Source organism: Lupinus angustifolius, chromosome LG19 (assembly GCF_001865875.1).
Source record: "Lupinus angustifolius cultivar Tanjil chromosome LG19, LupAngTanjil_v1.0, whole genome shotgun sequence".
NCBI classification, from domain to species: domain Eukaryota; kingdom Viridiplantae; phylum Streptophyta; class Magnoliopsida; order Fabales; family Fabaceae; genus Lupinus; species Lupinus angustifolius.
The window spans coordinates 1,334,394-1,354,885 of NC_032027.1; the positions used below are offsets into that span (position 1 = coordinate 1,334,394).

General features: G+C 30.2%; 2 protein-coding genes across 3 annotated transcripts; one reads left to right on the forward strand and one right to left on the reverse strand.

The window, feature by feature from the left end:
- Positions 7,174 to 11,375, reverse strand: LOC109334538 (probable E3 ubiquitin-protein ligase RHG1A). 2 transcript variants are annotated; one of them, XM_019570363.1, is made up of 7 exons: positions 11,227 to 11,375; positions 9,343 to 10,153; positions 8,360 to 8,790; positions 8,169 to 8,252; positions 7,921 to 8,088; positions 7,416 to 7,561; positions 7,174 to 7,371 (listed from the first exon to the last, which is right to left on the reverse strand). In XM_019570363.1, coding segments are annotated over exons 2-7 (1,611 nt in total). In that variant the 5' UTR covers positions 10,124 to 10,153; positions 11,227 to 11,375; the 3' UTR covers positions 7,174 to 7,370. The 2 variants fall into 2 exon arrangements, with proteins under 2 accessions (XP_019425908.1, XP_019425909.1); XM_019570364.1 differs by adding an exon at positions 10,899 to 10,981 and having other exon boundaries at positions 7,174 to 7,561.
- Positions 16,468 to 20,142, forward strand: LOC109334539 (RNA exonuclease 4). Its single transcript, XM_019570365.1, has 9 exons — positions 16,468 to 16,618; positions 16,709 to 16,790; positions 16,937 to 17,015; positions 17,488 to 17,569; positions 18,240 to 18,348; positions 19,153 to 19,241; positions 19,346 to 19,410; positions 19,505 to 19,583; positions 19,795 to 20,142. The coding sequence occupies exons 1-9, from the start codon at positions 16,547 to 16,549 to the stop codon at positions 19,966 to 19,968; spliced, it is 831 nt and encodes a 276-aa protein (XP_019425910.1). The 5' UTR covers positions 16,468 to 16,546; the 3' UTR covers positions 19,969 to 20,142.

The following is a 20,492-nucleotide window of genomic DNA, read 5'->3' on the forward strand; positions in this document are numbered from 1 at the left end:
TATATATATAAATAAGTGATGGATCTAAAACCTAGACATGTGTTCGGCTAAGGACCATATAGGTCTGCCTTTGGTACACATATAATGGGAGAAGATGAGGGCATTCTTGGAAGAAATTAACATTAAGAAGTTATTTACTTATTTACACACATAAAATGGTTGTGAGACAAAATACACATATTAAAAGGTTGGATGGTAAATTATATATGACCCAAATTTTAGGGGTTTTAAAATTCATTTCTCACTAATACAATGATATCTCATGGACAAAAAAAGTGAACTAATCTGGTAAAATATAAAATATAGTTCTAATATTTGAAGTTATTATTCCAAAAGTAGCACTTAAAAGTTAACAAGATTATTCGCTAACACATGTATGTAAAAGATGATGTGAGAATAAATTTTTTAAGTGAAAATTATAAATCTTAATTTATGCTAATATATGGGTTGTGCAAAGTTATATGGTGGGATATTATATAAGATAAATGGTGGATGTTGGATAACTTAAATATCATGCTACACTTTAACTTAAAGAAATGTAACTTTTGTATTATCATTAAAAAAAGAGTGTAAAATTATATACACTCAATCTTCCACCATTCATTTGAATTGTTTTTTTGTAAAGTCAATCATAATTAAATACATTAGTAGATGATACAATGATAGTGTATAAAAGTTATACATTATTAATATATACATCTTTTTCTCTTAAAAAAATTATGAGACATATTTGTGAAATATCTATAAGTATGGTTTGATCTATAACACCATTTAAAAATATATTATGTTATAATTTATAATATATTTATAAGCAAATAAGTATGTTTTAAATATGCTAATAAACACATTTTTAAGGAAATGGATCTAACACCATAATTATATTCTATTTCTATATTGAAATTTCAGTAATTTTTATATTAAAATAATACTATAATATAGTAAAATAAGTTGAATTGTTGTATTTAATAAGTTTTTTAGATGGACTAAATTCTAATCTTTAAATTCAAATAGTGTTTTTAAAAAGTAAATAACATAGTCTATTATAGACCTCTTATAAGTCTATTTTCACTCCTACCTAGAAGTATATATGGAAAAATAGGCAATACTGGTGAGCACACCCGCATAGCTTACATATTTTTGGGATAGTGCATACAAATTTTTCTTATTTTCCCGTTTCGTTCGCCACGAGCATACTTTAAGGAAAAATTAAGAAAATTTTTAAATAAGTTATAATGTAATGTGATTTTTAATCCTAAATAATTATAATCTAATCTGATTTTTTCAACTTCTATAAAATATCAAAGTTTTGTTAATTTTCATCTTCCACTATTTATTCGATTGATTTCTATTTATTATATGATTTTTTTAATTATTCAACAATGTTTGTGGGACGTCCACATGTCCGTTAGCCCATTTTAAAACGGACTGAACATTGAATTTTGTCCATTAAGACAATGTGAGCATACTCGAACATGCTTAAGTTTTTGCGGCATTTGATGGCACGAGCAAAACGGACTAGACGACCCATTTTACCATCTGTACCTAGAAGTGATACTTATTAGTTTGGACAATAACAATTCCTCAAAAGAAATTAATTTCCTAAAAAGGACCAAATATCATTCTATCATGTATAGATTATCAAATTTTATTTATTTTTAATAGTCATATGATTATATTTTTCATTAAATTGTCACTTTAGCCCTTATTGATAGTCAATAATGATAGTATATCTTTTATCCCAAAATATATATCGCTTCATGTACTATTTCATTTTTATTAGTCATAAATATAAAGTCAATAATATTATATTCATATTTCACCTTTCTAACCAAATAAAAAATAAGAAATACATGGAGTGTGATACACATCTTGGAGTAGCATATGTAGCTCCATAAATCCTCACTAGTTCGTGATGGAAAAACCTCATAAAGACTTAGGCTTTGTTTGGTTGAAAAGTAGAAAATGTGAGAAGAGAAAGAAGGAAAAAAGAAGGGAGAAAGAGAGAGGTGAAAAATTGTTTTGGAAAATAGAGTAAATTTTTGTATTGTTTGATAAAAGAAAAACATAACAAAAACTGTATTTATATGTTAGTTAATGAAAAATATCCATACACTAAAAAATGGAAAAAATGTTTCATTACTAATTAAAAAGGTATGAATTATAACTTTAAAATTTATTGTAAAAAAATAATGGTGGGAAATTGTATCTAAAAATAAATAATAATATAATATAGAGAGTGATTAAAGTGATTGATTTTGTCATTTCATACTTTCTCTCTTTTTCTCCTCACATATGGAGAGAAAATTATTGGTGGGTCTCATTTGCTTTTTATTTCTCACATCACTTGTATGGATATGTATCTAACACGTCATATTTGAAGATAAATGTATAATTTATTTTTGGTGATATCACTTATGACTAAATTTTAATTAGAATAATCTTTGAATGTGTTGTCGAGTTTACTAATTGTATAAAATGTTTATTTAAATATTTAACCATGTGTGAAAAATCATATATATGTATATACTACTCTCCAATGAGCTTCATTTCTTTTGTTTTATTATTAGAAGAGGCAATAACCTAATAAATTCAAATCAAATTAGAAAAGATATTAGTTAAGGTAAAGCAAGCCCACGAAAACAATGAGAAACTGCATTTTTGACAGGGAAAATCGTGAAAACAATGAGAAAGAAGCAAGCTATTGTAGAAATCAAGACTTTATTAAAGTGAAAAGGGTTTGATACATAATACATATGTTCGTCTTTGGTACACAGATAGTGGGAGAAGATGAGGCATTCTTGAAAGAAATTAACATTAAGAGGCCATTTACTTATTTACACACTTAAAAAGGTTGTGAAACAAAATACACATTTTAAAAGGTTGGATGGTAAATTATATATGACCCAAATTTTAAGGGTTTTAAAATGCATTTCACACTAATATAATGTTACCTCATGGAGAAAACGTGAATTAATGTGTTAAAATATAATATATAGTTTTAATATTTGAATTTATTATTCCAAAATTAGCACTTAAAAGTTAACAAGATTATTTGCTAACAAATGTATGTAACAGATGATGTGAGAATAAGTTTTTTAAGTGAAAGTTATAAATCTTAATTTATGCTGATATAGGAGTTGTGCAAAGTTATATGGTGGGATATTATATAAGATAAATGATAGAATATTTGATACCTTAAATATCATGATAGATTATAACTTAAACAAATGTAAGTTTTGTATTATCATTAAAAAATTACGAGACATATGTGTAAAATATTATAAGTGTGGTTTGACCTATAAGACCATTTAAAAATATATTATGTTATAACTTATAAGGTATTTAAATAGGCCAATAAATATTATTTAAATATGCTAATAAATACATTTTTAAGAAAATGTATCTAACTCCAATAATTATATTATATTTCTACATTGAAATTTCAATAACTTTTATGTTAAAATAATATTAATAATATAATTAAATAAGTTCACTTATTTGATTTAATAAGTCTTTTAGATGGAGTAAATTTTGATATGTAAAATTGTATAGTGTTTTTTTAAAAGTAAAAAACATAGCCTATAATAGAACTCTCACGAGTCTATTTCCACTCCATCCTAGAAGTATAGATGGCAAAATGAGAAATGTATGTGAACACGCCCACATAAATTGTATTTTTTGCGCGTAGGACATACTCATTTACCTGTATCACCCTGCACGTTTTGCCCGTCTAGCCCATGGACATTTCCATTGGACAATGTTGTGGCCTGTGAGCATAGTTTAAGGAAAAATTAAGAAAGTTTTAAATAAGTTATAATTTAATATAATTTTTAATACCTAAAAAAATTATAATCTAATATAATATGTTCAACTTCATATAAAATATGAACAAATTTGTTAGTTTTTTATCTTGAACAACTTTATTTAATTTATTTTTATTTATTATATGAATTTATTTATTTTTAATTATTCAACATTGCATGCAGACCGTCCACATGCTCGTTTGCCCATTTTAAAACGAGAAGGACATTGAATTTTGTCCATTAAGACAATATAAGCATACATGCGCCTACTTATATTTTTGCTGGCACGGACAAAACAGATTAGACACCCCATTTTGTCATCTCTACCTAAAAGTGATACTTTTTAGTTTGGATAATAACAATACCTTAAAAGAAATTAAGATACTAAAAAGGACCAAAAATCATATTATCGTGTATTGATTATCAAATTTTATTTATTTTTAGTAGTCACATGATTATATTTTTCAATAAATTGTCACTTTAGCCCTTATAGATAGTCAAGCATGAGAGTACATCTTTTGTCATAAGATGTGTACTGCTTTATGTACCACTTCATTTTTATTTGTCAGAAAATATAAAGTCAATATATATTAAATTCATATTTTACGTTTCTAACCAATAAAATAAGGGGTACACGAAGTAATACACATCTTGAAATAGAAAATGTGGCTCCATCAATCCTCACTAGTCTCTGATGGAGTAACCTTATAAAGACTTAGGCTTTGTTTGGTTGAAAAGTAGAAAATGAGATAAGAGAAAGAAGAAAGAAAGAAGATGTGAGAAAGAAATTTTTGAGAAATATAATAGATTTTTGTGTTGTTTGATCATAGGACTGTAGGAGAGAAAGAGAAGAGAAACTATATTTATAAATGTCGGACCAAATTTTTGGTTGGAAGACCGGCTCTACAACTTAGGAAGAGACAAACTTGATTTCTACATCTCCCAATTGATTTGGAGTCGTCACTATGTTTTTTGCGGTTAAAACGTAGAAACTCTCTAATAAGCGCAATTAGAATAATTTGGTCTTTTAAGAGATTCTGAGCTCGGGAATCGATTACGGATCGAGAATGTATTAACATCATATCTGTCTATATTAAAATTGTACCTTCGCTAATAACATGGACTTTTATACTCTTAAACAATTTATAATCAACTTATATAATAAATATTTAATTACTAAAGCAAATTGTTTTATTTTTATTTTTGTGTCTGGCAAAAGTTCATCTTGCTCCTACATGTCCCTATGTGCAATACGGAAATCAAGACTATGTAGTTCTGGTTCTAAAATTGATTGGTTGAAATATAATTTGAATTTTGTCATCTTTAAGATATGTGAAGCAGCAGAAGCTAATGTTCGCACTGCACCAAATCTCACATAGATATTTGAAATAGTTAAAATTTAATCGTTTGCGAGATAGATGAAGCAGTAGAAACTAATGTCCGCATTGCATCTAATCTCAAATAGATTTTTGAAATAGTTAAAATTTAATCGTTTGGAGATATATGAAGCAGCATAAACTAATGTTCGCACTACATCTAATCTCAAATAGATTTTTTGAAATAGTTAAAATTTAATCGTTTGAAGATAGATGAAGTAGCATAAACTAATGTTGGTACCGCATCTAATCTCAAAGAGATTTTTTTTTAAAAGTAATTGAAAAAGCCAAAAAAGAAATCTTTTTAATTTGATATATAGTTACATAATCTTTTTTAGTCACTAGATTTTATAAGCACAAGTATAAAATAACTGATTTTTAAGTTCCTAATTCTTAATTTGGTAGTTGAATAAAAGGAATATAGGGAATTTAGTAGAATTTTGTTTGGCATAATATTTTGTAAGTTTATTTGAATAAATGATTATTTTTGGAAATAGTTAAAATTAATGATTTTGGAATGAACACTAGTGATGGCATGTTGTTGCAATTGGAGGAATATTGGATTGGCTCCAATGTATTGATTTATAACCCCATTATAATGAGCCTTTGATAACCCAAAGACCACACTTACATGTTTAGTAAAAAAGAACACTTTTGTTTCAACAATATAGTCAAACAGTGAACTAAATCCTTTCTTGTTTCCGAACAGGTTACATTTCTCAAGCAGTGGATCTCGATGAAATGTTGGTGTTGAGTGAATTATGTCTCACTAACTCAACACCAATATTTGCATCGAGATCCACCAACTAATATTATGTTATGTATGCATCCCCTAAAATAATGACCTTTTGTTATTCTTTTATCATCACTAAAGACCATTGCCTTATCTCCTTCATGTTACTCTTTTTCTTTTCGTTAGCCTCAGTTACCTTTTTCTTTGAAATGCATGCACACGTTTAAGTGCCATTTCTTGTTTCTCTTTAATTTTGTTTTGTAACTTTTGCACTAAGTATGAATTTTGATTAGAAATTTAACCGTATATTAATTTCTGAAATAAAATTTTTGAAACCCACTATTAATTATTTGAATGAAACCGATTGTATTTCATTAATAGTTTATTAGGATTTGAAGATAAAATGTATTCAAATACATCTCAAAAGTCATTTTTTGTTAATTTAAATTTTTTACTTATTTTTTTATATAGGCCGGACAAAATTGAGTATTCATAGTAAATTAGTGAATGACAAAAAATATTCATATACTAAAAAAATGAAGAAAAAAAGTTTTTCTACTAATTAAAATTTTATGAATTACAACTTTAAAATTTATTGTAAAAATTATATTACTTTAAAAATTTATTGTAAAAAAATAATGGTGGAAAAATATGTAAAAATAAATAATAATATAATATAGAAAGCGACTAAAGCGATTGATTTTGTCATTTCATACTCCCTCTCATTTTCTCCTTACATATAGAGAGAAAGATATACTTTTTATTTCTTATATCCCTTATTCTCTTTTCAACCAAATGAAAGAGAGACTCCCTTTCGCTATAACTTCTATCCCACAAGAGTGTAAAGATGTGATTTTTAATTGTCAATGACTAAAATGACAATTTATCATATAACAAAATATTCTTATGTGATATGATTCTATATAATGAGTTGGATGTCCATGAATTTGTTCAAGTCTCTAGTTCTAGATCAATTGTATTCTATATCAGATCAAGAGAATACCAAACCAAGTGATTGGTTACATCATCACTCAGAAAATCACATGCATTAATCATCTAATCATGACTATTGAAATAAAGATCTAATAATCAAAATAAAACATTATCATTTATGGTAATAACAATGTGTTCTCACCTAGTATGGCCCAGAAATGATGAGTTTAACATCCATGAATTTATTCATATCAGATTTCTAGTTCTAAAATACTTCAATTGCATACCTCATGAAGAGAAAATGCAACCATATAAAACACATGGATAATAAATCATAAACAGTAATAATGTAATTACCTGAAGTTAATACACCAAACAAAACAAAGTCTGTACAAATTCATAAATACAAAGTTCTAATGCCAACAGTAAATAAGTTGGACACTGTAACTGTCTATATATGTGCAAGTTGATATACAAAAGGACATAAGAAAATGAGAATTCTGTTCAAAAATAAAGTAGCCAAGATTGGCATAGGGGGGATAAGAAAGAGATATAGACTACATTCATTTCTATATGTCCTTCATTTCAGTAGTCAAGGCTTCTGATTTGCATATAGGACAGACATTTTTGACGAGCAACCATTTCGTTAAGCAATCTGCGTGATATTCATGCTCACATCGAAGAACTCCAATCTTCTCTTCGTCCTTATATTCATCCTGCCAAAATATATTATACAAACAGTGCAATTAATAGGGAATGTGATTCATAAGTACAAAAAAAGGCACTAAGGCAGAACAAACCCATAAAGCTTGGTATATATGAAATATGAATGCCAGCATAACTCAATTTTTTACGAAATCTAGAATGGCCCGGGTCCAAGTCTTGCAATGTGAAAGAGTAAGCAGGTCAATTGTGCTAGAGTGTTGCTACTTCGTCCAAAATGTGTACGCCCATTTGGACTTCTGCACTCCGTGCTTTATATTTACATTACTTTGCTCATTTCCAACCGTTGTGGGACTTATAGATTTTCCATCAAATAAAAAAATGGAAAAAACATATTCATAGAAGCTCATACCTGACATATCATACAAGATTCAGATTCCTGATCATCAGAAACTTCCTCCTCCAAATTAATAACGGTAGCAGGTGTTAAATAAGTCTTCGTCTTCAATTGAGCTGTAATCGTTTCCTCTGACAAACCAGTGCTTACTTTGCCAATCCGCTCACCCAATGCAAGAAGATCCTGTAGTCAAATTTCAAGTGTAAGACTTAGACCTGTCTTCAATGTTAGAAAAAAAAACAATCTCAGACTTGTGTACTTGCCTCATAAGACATATCCTCTATGTCCAAGCGCATATCTCTGTGATGGTCAACCAAATTTCCTACTTCGTCAATTAAAGCACCATCCTGCATGAATAAATTTAAGTGATAAGAAAACCAATGTATTTGTAATGTAAGGAAAGTGTTATTCTTTCTACATAAGGACAGTATATAGAGTAAAGAATAAATATTACATCAACTCGGAGAAAGCCCATGGGGGGAAAATTTCTATGTCCAAGAGTTGTATCGGGCATGATTGCTCTGTGAGGTCGGTATATCCTTAGGCCTGCTGATGGTACAGGACCAGCATGCCTTGGAATCATCTCAAAACCAGTCTGTGGGGGGATCACAGCACCGCGTGAAGGATTTGTAGGAACTCTAAATGGAGCTGCAGTTACCGGAGGGTGAAAGTTGATAGCATGACCTCTTACTCCTTGCATAGGTAGTGCCGGATGATGATAATTATGGTGTGGGTGGTTGGCAGGAGGGGGATGAGGAAACCTGAGGCCATTTCTGTTGTTGGATGTATCATGATATCTCTGCAAACCCATACTTGCATTCTCCAATGGGCTTCCATTAACAATTGGACTTCCATTAACAATTGAACTTCCATTAACATTTGGTGCTGGAGAATAATAGGAAGAGATGGTTAGGTACATGGATCAACGAAGCCATAATGCTTTATCATAAATCATGTTAGACGGTTAGAGAGAACAAACTCGAAAAATAACATATCAAATTCGAGGAAATTTTGAGTTAATTGTTATGAACTTAATTCACACCATATGAGGCAGATCATAGTCATTCACATAAAAAAAACACCAACACATTTAGTCCAATTTGTTAGAAATCACCGAGTCCCACAACGGTGGATTATCATAAACTTTGAGGGTATATAAACTTGAGTGGTTTAAGTCTAAAAGCCCACATCATTATAAATTCACTAACCAACTCTCCCATAAAAGACTTGGACAGGCCGATTCTTAAATTTCAACATGATATCAGAGCCCTTATGGCTTCACGGCCCAATCACAACCCGATGATGAGTGGCCTAGTTGTTGCACTTGCAGCCCAAGCATAGAAAAAGAGAATGATCCCAGACAACAAAAGCAAATACAGACCTATGGCCTATGAGGGGAATGAGAATAAAGCTCTAAAAAAGGAAGCATATCTTTACCTTGCATATAAGGCATTGGATGAGGCTGATTCCAGACTATAGTATGGCCATCATTGTTTAACTGCTGGTCAAACCATGGAGGAGGAGCTGGCGGAAAGTGCTGACCTAAGTAGTTTCCTCGAATCAAATGGTTGTGGTCATGCACCATAATAGACTCACCTGACCTGTTCCATCCACTGCCATGTTGTCCTACTTCCACAAGTGATGGCATGTGCAAGGAAAATGATGCAGTGTCCATAGCAATCCCATCGGCTTGTCTCGCATTAGGGGGAGCGATGGAAGAACTAGCTGAAGCATTAAAATACTGATGATTTCCTCTTATCCCTTCAGCAATTTTCCTTTTGTATGGACCTCTGACATCATCCACAAAGCTGTTGTTTCTTCCAAAACTATCTGAAGAACCTCCAGAGATCGCAAATGCGCTCGAACCAGGCAATTGATCAGAGGCTTGGTGATTTGGAGGTAAAGTGGTAAATACGCCAGTACTAGAAGGAGGATTCATGTCGGAATAATATATGTTGGCTGCAGCAGCAGCACCACCCATGTCAAGATTATGTTGAGGCTGAATGCCATTGTATTGTGCCAAGCCATACACCCCAGTATTGTCATAAGCATCTTGTAAATAGTACGAATTGACATTAGTTGTGGTCCCTGAAGCTGCCACTCTTGTGCGGATATTCGGCTGTGAGGTACTCGCCGAGCCTCTCGAAACGATACCGGGCTCAGAATGGAAATATCCTTGCCTCTGTTGATCCATTTCCGAATCCGTTATCTGATCCATAGTGTAGAGATTTGTTGACGCAAATTAATCCTAATATTCCAGGCAAAATAAATGCATAAATCAGACTCATAAAGAGAAAATAACAATTAGATAAAAACAACAAAGCAAACATTCAGCACAAGAAAATAGGATGTATAGCCAAAGAAGCGCTGATGTGGATACGACACAATACAAATAAGTTAATATGGAAAAAATCATAAAATAGTTGAAAGACATATAAACGACAAGCATCTTAAACAATCGAAGAATTCAATATGATAGAGACCATTACGACAACCATTTAAGTATCAGTGCTACGTGGCGTACATTCCTTATCAACATTAGGCAGTAACTAACCAGACCCTTGGACAAATTACTTATGATACATTAAATGGACATGAAAGATGCAGATTTATATTTCAAGAGAAAGCAAAGTTGAGTCAAATATGGGTGCATTTATAAGCATTCCAAACCCAAACATTAAAGATAAAAATAAAACAACAACGCGCAACATATAAGAAGTGTGGTGAGGGTGGATCGAACACGCGACATATAAGAAGTGCCCATATAATCATGAAAATATGTAAAGTCTAAATTAATGAATTGAATTGTAGGAATCATTGAATATATGTGTGCATAAAAAATCGACAGGCCGAAAATTGCTTCAAAAAAACTTTTTTTCTTCTTTCTAGCTACTTTCCAGGGTCACAACAAAACAAGAAAGTACTTAATCTATAACATCCCTAGTTCATCATCACCCACAAAACAAACTAAAAGAACAGATAACAAATAGTACCTTGTTATCATCAAAACAAAAGCTTGCAGTTTCCAAATTAGAGAGATTAATATAACATACTAGGAACACCCTCAAAATCAACTCTATTGAAAATTCACAACAAATTAAAATCTTAACCTTTTTCTACATTAACAAGTCAAATTTATTACTGGGGTTAAAAGAAAAAACTCATAAATTATAATCCGGTGAATGTGGTCACAACCCAAGAATGCAAGTTCATTCCTTTCATCGGAAAAGGGAAAATGGAGATAATTTAACCCTAGATTGCCACACAAAAACAGAGTTTGCAGCAAAAGGTTGAAACTTTGATGGAGAAAACACCAATTACCGTTGAAAGAAACTGAAGGATGCAACAATTGATCACAATCGGTAACGGAAGGGTGAAGAGGGGAAAGAGGGGAGAGGAGAGAGAAAGAGCACGGGGAAGAGAGAGAGAGGAACAAAGGAGGAGAGAATGCACAAAGGAGGAGAGGATCGTGTCTTTCATGGGAAAGAAATTTCATGTTATTTTTTTATTATTTTAATGTAATTGTATATATTTTTTTAGAGAAAATCTATACACTGACCGTGTAAAAGATTTTTTATACTATTAGTAAATGATTTATTATTCATTATTGACTCATCAAAAAATAAAATAATTCAATAATATATTAATTATGTATACATCTTTACTCTATCGACGTATAAATGTTACACACTATTTTTTAGGAATAAAACAAATTTAATTATCTCCAATATTGTTGATATTAAAATTTACATTAAATTCGTCTATAAGGTTATAATATGATATGTATTGGACAAATGTTCATTTTGATCATTCATACTTATTTGGTACCTAAACTATGAGGAATAAAGTTGGTTAACCATAAATACTCAAATGATGTTTTGGTCTTTTTTTATTTTTAGTGTTTTCATTATTCCTATATTAATATGGTGAGGTATGTGATGAAGGGAGCAAAGTAGTGAGTGTGTGAATGATATCATCTTCAAACTCCATCAATGTAGCAAAGGTTTGATTGAGAGAGACTAAACAAAGGTGTAGAGAGAATAATGGTGATGTAGCACATTAGGGTTTGATGATGGAGGAAAAGTTGTAACAAAGGTAAACTTAAAGATAAATGGGCGATCTTGAAGGAGGAAAAAATAAGTTAAGAACCAATTTGAGAAAATAAAGTAAGTTAAAGAAAAAATATATATTTTTATACCTAATAATACATAGATACATAATTGAGTTATCTTTCAAAAATGACTTGCTTGTTGTTGAACTATATCAAAACAACTTTCAACCGGGATAATCTGTCCCAAAACTTCTTGTTTTCTTGTCTCACAAAATAGTATAAAAGTACTACTTTATATTTTCTTATTTTTTTTTTCAAATATATGACAGTTTTTTATTTGACTGGGGCACAATTAAACACAAAATATAGGACAGTTGATCCATATTCAAAAACTTTAACTTCACATCACCATAACATATTAACTATTACAAAATATATTTTTGTAGATTCTATCTCATGTAACCAGCATGATTAAAAAAAAGTTGCATAATTAGAAGTCTATTATTTATAATGAGAAATGGATGAATGATGCAAGATTTTTTACACCATCATTTCATTAGTTATTATTAACTATTAAACCTAAATAATAATATAATACAAATAAATGATGAATAAAATATTGATAATATATAAATAATTAAATATTATATTTTTTTCTAATTATTGATGCTTCTATTTGTTTACTTGTGGTATGGTAGATAAGATATCATATAAGGTACTTTAGGTTCTCCATCCAATGATGCATTGTAGGGTGGCATCGGGTGAATGGTGATTAAAGTATACCTACTTCATTTATATTCTACATAGATTAGTTTTGACTATGTACCAAAGGTTAAACAATAAACAAACACCAACTTTGCTTTTTTCTTCTTTTTATAATGCCATCCATCATCCTTTTTCTTTTTGCTTATGTGTTTTGAAATAACTTGTTTGTATTTTTATACTATATTTTGTCGTGTTTTAAGAAAAAATATTGATTTTGGTGTGTATCTTTCAGATTTAAAAAAAGTAGAGTTTTGATATATTTTTGGATGATTTTTAATATTAAATAAACAATGCATATTTAATTACTACAAATAAAAACATTTAAGACTTTAAAATTAGTTTTACATAATGTTAAAACCAATGTTGGGAAACTCGAGTTGGACATCAAACCGAAAGAGGTCTCGTATTAGGTTTAACTAGTTTAAACGGTTAAACCATTTGATCTAACCGGGTGATTTCATACATAATTAATATTTTTTTATCCATAAATATAATGATATATAAATGTAAACTTTTATATAATTAATAATCATGTAATTACATTGAAGTAACATCTATTTATCTTTTTTGGACTAGAGTTAAACAAAATATTAGAATAATGTTCCATTTTTTTAATTTTTAAGTAAATCGTCTGGTTTACTTCTCGGGTTAATCATGTTTAGTCGGATTAATCTCGATGGATCAAACTTTTTCTGATTCAAAGCGGTCTAACCTTCACTCGATTAAAAAAGTAAATCAGAATCGTTTTCAAATTCGGTCAATGATAAAACCAATCAGATCGTCTAATACAATCCGATTCTCACCACAACAGTTAAAATCCTAAAATTTTGTAGCAGATGGATAATTAGCTTACATAGGAGTCCACAAAGGAGCTGTTTTCTTATAATGGTTGGCTGCCTTTGATAATGGTTAGCTTATATGATAAAATTTTGTCTTATTTTATTTTTAAAATGGCACATTTTCTTAGTCCCTTTCTCCCTCAATCACAAACTGAAACATCTGTTATCCCGTAAACTATGCCACTATCTGTGATTGATAAAAAAAATTATTAATTTTTTAGTTTAAAAATACTTTTTAACTAATAATAGACCGATAGTATATATAATGACACAACTTGTAGAATAATAAACGTCCATTCGTCCCAAGCAAAGGATTAATGTTTGTCTTCACTTTCTTTTCTGATCCATTTCCACGTGCACTCCCCCATTCATCAATGATTCTATAAGCTATTTTTTATGAGTAGTATATATTCATGATGATTTATACATAATTAATATATTATTTATCATTTATTTAAAAAATTAGTAATAATTAAACATCACGGTAGATAATGAACTGAAAATATATAAAAATATTATATAATAAGCACTACAATTTTTCACATTTTTTTAATCATTAATATGATTTTTATAAGAAAAAGAAGCACAAGAAACATTACTTCCACCTTTTTCATTTGCATGAATTGATGGTCAAGTAATAGAAAGGCAAGGCCTTAAGGAATAGGGATAGTTCAGAATCTTACTTGGTTTGAGTAAGTTTGTTTGCTGTATTATGCATAAAAGCAAGTGATTTATGCAAAATTAAGATTAACAATGAATTTAGAGGTAGAGCTACAAGAAATTAAAGCATATTCCTTGCATAAGTCTTAATTTAAACATTGTATTCCAAGTGAAACAAATAATATAATTATTTTATATTATGCACAAAGAACATCCTCATTCTAAGGCCAATAATATCCTTCATATCTCTAAAAAAATCAGTAGATTCTCTGCTCCTTATAATAATTATTAATATATTATAACCTTAAATTATTCTCTATACAAAATACACAAACTTTTCTATAACCATTTGACCCATGTGAGTAGTGAACTTCTTTGGGTTGGCCTAACAAAATTCAAAAAATAAATGTATTAATTTACAATAATTGAATATAGTATATGCTTTTAGCATTTCCAAATATACAATAAACTTTATAGTTTTAAACTTAAAATTCATATAGCAATAACAGAAAAAAAACACAACATAACATAAGAAAACAGTAACAATTCAAAATAACAATAGCATCAACAACAAAACAATAATAGGAGATTGGGCTAAAGATATCCAGATTTAACTCAGAATAAAATTTTATTCTTTAAATCCTACATTTTGTGAGATTGTTTGGGTTGACCTAACATGTCATTCCATTTTGAAAAAAATATGTATATCATGACAGTATAATAGTATTTTTTTTAGTGCCATTGCATCATTCATAATTTTTTTTCCCGTGTCATTGCATCATTCATAATTTTTTCCAGTGTCATTGCATCATTCATAATTTTTTTACAGTGTCATTGTAGCATTCATAATTTTTTACAATGTCATTGTATCATTCATTTTTTAACCATTACTGTCATTTCAGAAAAAATAAACTAAATGAATGATATATTAATCATATATAAATATTTATACTGTTAGAGCATAAATATTATTGTATTTGCAACAAGCTCGATATTATTATACCTTTCACCTACTTGATTTTATTAGCGTAGTAAGTGCCTATTGGAATGTTTTCAATTGTAAAATCACTAAATATCATATGCAATTTTGTTCTAAAGGTGATTAGGGACATGTTTTGATAGGAAAGGTTAGAAGATAAATAATCCTTGATACATGTGGATAAATCAATCCATCAAAATGTCACAACATTGCAATGGAAGTTTCTAAACTACTTGTGAAATAACTAAAACTGATAAAATATAAGTTACTTTAATTAATTCAAGAAGATTGTGCCAATGTGATTTTGGAGCTAAATTATGTTTATGTTGTAATATTATCAAATGTATCTCCTTATACCGTAGATAATAGATTACTCTCTTTTGTGTTGTGCAATTATCCTTTCTAGTATATATTGCTCTCAAAAATCAAACTATTGATATTTTGGTGTATCTAAAGATTTAACGAGACCTTACACTATTAGACTAACACTTAGTGTATAAAATATTTTTGCTTGACATGAATATATGATTTTCACCCATAAAATTATATATCTATACTATATATAAAGCCAAAACTTGAAATAACTTCCCTCATGGTGTAATTTTTACTTCTTATTTTGTCTTTAACATTATTTAATTTTTACAAAAAATCATATAATCCTAAGCAACCACCACACATTAATTAACCACATATCTCACCTTAAATTAAACATTACCATAAACAGACAAAAAATACAATATAAAGTACACCAAACACAACAAATACATTCTAATTCTAAAAAATGAAATATATAAAAATTGAATATGTAGTATCATGCAATATTCACCGGTAGACACGAAGTATCTATACACACTAATATTTATAAAACATAAATATATGTTTGTATAATATTTCTTTAATAACTAAAACCTCAAAATAATTAATTTCATCCCTCTAATCAGAATTTATTTATAGTAGGTTCTCATTAACATTAATATATTTTAAAAAAATAATATTAAAGTTACTCTATTTATGAAGACTAAAAATCTCATATATTTTAATGTTAAGTAAACAAACTAACAAATTGTTTATCCAATGATGTAAAAACTTTTTAAATCATTAGAATAACTAAAAAGCCAAATATTCGAATGTTCTGAATAATAATTGTTTTAAGTTGTAATCACACAGGAAAAAAAATTTAATTTAGGAAACAAAACAAACCTTAAATTACACATTTGGTACTTTTATAAGAAGTCATTTTTGTTAGAATGATTATACGACGTCGTTAGGCGCCCATCGTTTTTGTTTTGAACTTGAAGGTCGAGTACTGAAACCCTGATTCAGTGAAGTTCACAGAAGAAAGCAAAAATGGGCGGCGAAGTCATAAAGAAGAAACCGAAGCCAACCCAAATGAACCCAAACTGGGTTCAACTCCAACAAGTGCCTCTTCTATTCTCTTTCTTTTCTTCATTGTTTTCCCAATGTTTTGATACACACCCATCATTCTAGTGTTTTTTTTTTTGTTTGCAGAAACTGAAGCTGAATGCCCCTAAACCTTATTCAAGGAACTTCAAAAAATCAGAAGAAGATGACACCTCTAAATCAATATTGGGTAATTAAAAATTGCTTTTTTTCCATCTGGGTATGCTTTGTTTATTGTATATAATGATTGGTGGATATAAAGGTGAAGCCTTTAAAATTATGAAGCTTTCAATGACTTGGGTGAGTTTTTGTTGTTTATTGTTGTTGTTTTGATAGGGAAACGTAAAGACAGGTCAGATGATGAATCAGATGACTCTGAGATTAATCCTCTTGCTCCTACAAATGATGATTCAAGGTGACTATTATAATTTTTGTGTGTTCTACTGTGTAACTTGGTGAGATGGGGTTGTTTTATATTGTGTTGCGATGATTTCGATGATTTGATGCTGCAAATTAACTGCATTTGCAATTTGATTTTGATATCGATGCTGTTTTTTTGTTAATTCGAATCCATGACAGTACATTTTGTTTGTATATCCCCTTTGAAACTTGAAAGAGGATTGACAATTAGTAACTAAAATCTGTGAGTTTTGAGCTGTGCCTATATGAAGAGGATTTTACATTGCTACTGTATTGGATTCGTTTAATACTTTAATCTTATGTCGTCATTTTATCCAGGCCTGCTATGTTAATATGGGGCTTTCTGTTCTATTGTAAAGTTCACCGTTCTTTGATTTGTTAATGATTCGACAGTCAGCTTTGTTTTCATGGAGCTTTTTATTCTGTTTTAAAGTTCACCGACCTTTAACTCATGAACCATTTGGCAGTCTGACGGATGCAGTGGCTATGGATTGTGAAATGGTTGGTGTTGGTGAAGGAAACAAAAGTGCCCTTGGAAGAGTAACGCTGGTATTAATTTGTTCTTCTTCCTCTTGTTATTGTCTATGCACAAGTAGAAATGCCGGATTTAAGATTCCACAGGGTGTAGCCCTGTTGGGACTCCTTGCACTGTAGGGCGGGGGATTATATGCTTGCAAGATATATCTTCATCGGCTGGCTTTTCCTTGACTCTTCATTTACGCTTCTCAGCTACCATTTGAGACCATAAGAATTTATTTCCTCTACTTTGTCACGTTTTATTGACATGTTTAACGCAAGTGTTAGATAAGCATTATTTGGCCCTATGGAAACTGCTGTTAACAACTATGATGTTACTTCAAATTTATATCCATGTGAAGCAGAACCAACTACAGAAGTCCTTTTGTTTTTATTTGTTGCTATTTTCTTATATCAAAAATAAGATTGAAAGCCCTAAGAACATTATATCCTGCTTATATGTGGAACAAAATTAATTCTAACACTATTTCTATAAGAAGTCTGAACTCGAGATTCAAGCGATCCTAGTTCTGGATAGTTTCTAGTTCAACATTTGATTGCAAAACCAAAATACGAAATGACTAAATATTAATATTCAAATTTTATAAACATAAATGGTTATTTCAATGATCATTAGTGTCTTCATTCAGTTCCCATTGCCTTGTTTATACTTTCTTTCTAATAATAGTTCAGATGATGGCAGATTAATAAGTGGGGAAATGTTATTTATGACGAGTTTGTTCGGCCACTGGAGCGGGTTGTCGACTTCCGCACTTTTGTTAGTGGCATAAGACCTCGGGATTTAAGAAAAGGTATGCTCTATATTCCTTCGCTTATTTAAAATTGAAAGTATTGAAACAAGAAAGTTAAAAAGATGGGGTAGTTTGACATCTAATTGTAGTTGAGAAACATAAATCTTCACTGTAGTGTTTGAAATAAATTTTCCTGCCATCGTACTTTATGAAACTCTTGCATGTTTCATTGAGTACAAGAGAGTCACCTGTCTCTTATATTGCTAATATGTTAAGGGAAAGGGGAAGGGGTTGCCTATAAACTATGACATTTACTCTTCCGAACAATAGTATCTGAGTTTCAACTTTTGGGGATGTCATCATTACTTGTACTGATAAAGTTGGGTCATTTTTTCAAGTGCCTCCTGATTCTCCTATCTGATTTATCTTTGATTTCAAAGTTCTTCCGTGGCTTCTTTATCAAATCATGTGTTTCGGTGTTTTAGTCGGTCGTAATCATGCAGTGATGACAGAATTTCTGGAGCTGTTTTGTGTTACTCTTTCACTAAACTAGTTATGGTCATGGCTATTTGGTTGGAAGTTGGAACAAAAATGTGGAAAATGCTCTAGTGTTTGCATTAAGTATTCCATTATGCTCGATTTTAACATGATGTTAATATGTCATTTATAGTTTAGTCTGGCTAGTAGTTGAAATGAAGCTATTGTCTATACTAATGCGAGAGATTAATTGTCAGCAATTCTCAAAAGCATCTATTCCATGTTTATTAAGGATCAGTTTTCTCCCGTTCTTTTCTAAGATTAGCACTATGATTCCTACATAGACAAGCAAATGCATATCTTTTAACATGATTATACAATTTGTAGCGAAGGATTTGTGGTCTGCACAGAAGAAAGTGGCAGAGTTGATCAAAGGAAGGATCCTTGTAGGTCATGCCTTGCACAATGATCTTAAGGTCTGAATTTTTGTGGTTATTCTTTTTCTTTTCTTGATTTGTATGTACACTTTTCTTATCAGCCCGTGTTGTGTAAAACTAAGAATTAAACTGCAATTTTGCAGGCGTTATTATTAAGCCATCCGAAAAAGGATATACGAGATACCTCCGAGTACCAACCATTTCAAAAGTACTTCTTGCTCCTTCTTTAGCTGCTTAGCTTTATCTTAATCAACGTCCGTCTCCGTATTATGTTCTAATATATTACTTTTGGGTCTAAGCAGGACAGGTAGCAGAAGAGCACTAAAGCATCTCGCAGAGGAAGTTCTCGGTGCTAAGATACAATCAGGAGAGCATTGCCCCGTTAGTCTATCTAACTTCTTTGTTCTTTTGCCTAATCACTTTATCAATAAAACTATTAGCATGTTGGCAATTATGCTTCTATGCTAAAAAGTTGTAGTACCTTTAAGAAGTTGAAGTTGTAATTCTTAAGTCGGAAGTTTTACATTTATAATCTATGTGAACTTGCATGTTATTCTTATGTCACAAGCCTAACAGTTCCATGATGTTTCAGATAGAAGACGCTCGTGCGGCCATGATGCTTTACCAAAGAAATCGAAAAGAATGGGAGAAGAGCGTAAAAGATCAGGTTCGGAACAAAAAGAAGCAAGGGAAAAGGAAGCAGAAAAAGAAGCCAAAGAATGAAGATGCTTCAAATGTCACCCAAGCTGGATATGAATCATTATAGCTTTAGCTGCTTTGTACTACAAAAAAAAATTATGATGAGGGACCTCTACTTCAATGGTTGTTTTATTGCTTAAAATTTTGAGTTAGAAATTAGTTAAAAGGAAAACAGTTTGTGACATTACATTGGTGATATTTTACTTTTTATTAAGATGCTTCTAGCCAATTATTTAAGGTATAGTTGTGTGTTTAAGTGTTGACTTGGTAATTGTAGAAAAGATGAATAAGTTATCTTTAACTTTTTCCAAATCTCAAAGAAAGTGTCTACAATTTAGAAGTAAAGAGAAGTGTTCAACTTAAGCATCTAAGATGCTTTTACTTAATTTCAATATTCAAAATGATACCACATTTTTCTTCTTCTTTTTATCCCTCTTCTACCGTTATTATATACATATATATATATACATATATATACATATATATATATACATATATATATATATATATTATGCTATTGCTATCATCATTCAGAATAATAAAAGTGCAGTGTGAGTTGTTAGTGTGAAAGGTGAGAAGTGAGAAAACCGA

Excerpts from the sequence above, each read along its gene's own strand:
- LOC109334539 (XM_019570365.1), top strand. The coding sequence starts at position 16,547 with ATGGGCGGCGAAGTCATAAAGAAGAAACCGAAGCCAACCCAAATGAAC. Across the intron at positions 17,016-17,487 it reads CCTACAAATGATGATTCAAG|TCTGACGGATGCAGTGGCTA; the intron begins GTGACTATTATA and ends ACCATTTGGCAG. Across the intron at positions 19,242-19,345 it reads CCTTGCACAATGATCTTAAG|GCGTTATTATTAAGCCATCC; the intron begins GTCTGAATTTTT and ends GCAATTTTGCAG.
- LOC109334538 (XM_019570363.1), bottom strand. The coding sequence starts at position 10,123 with ATGGATCAGATAACGGATTCGGAAATGGATCAACAGAGGCAAGGATAT. Across the intron at positions 8,791-9,342 it reads TCCAATGCCTTATATGCAAG|CACCAAATGTTAATGGAAGT; the intron begins GTAAAGATATGC and ends ATTATTCTCCAG. Across the intron at positions 8,089-8,168 it reads TAGAGGATATGTCTTATGAG|GATCTTCTTGCATTGGGTGA; the intron begins GCAAGTACACAA and ends ATTTGACTACAG.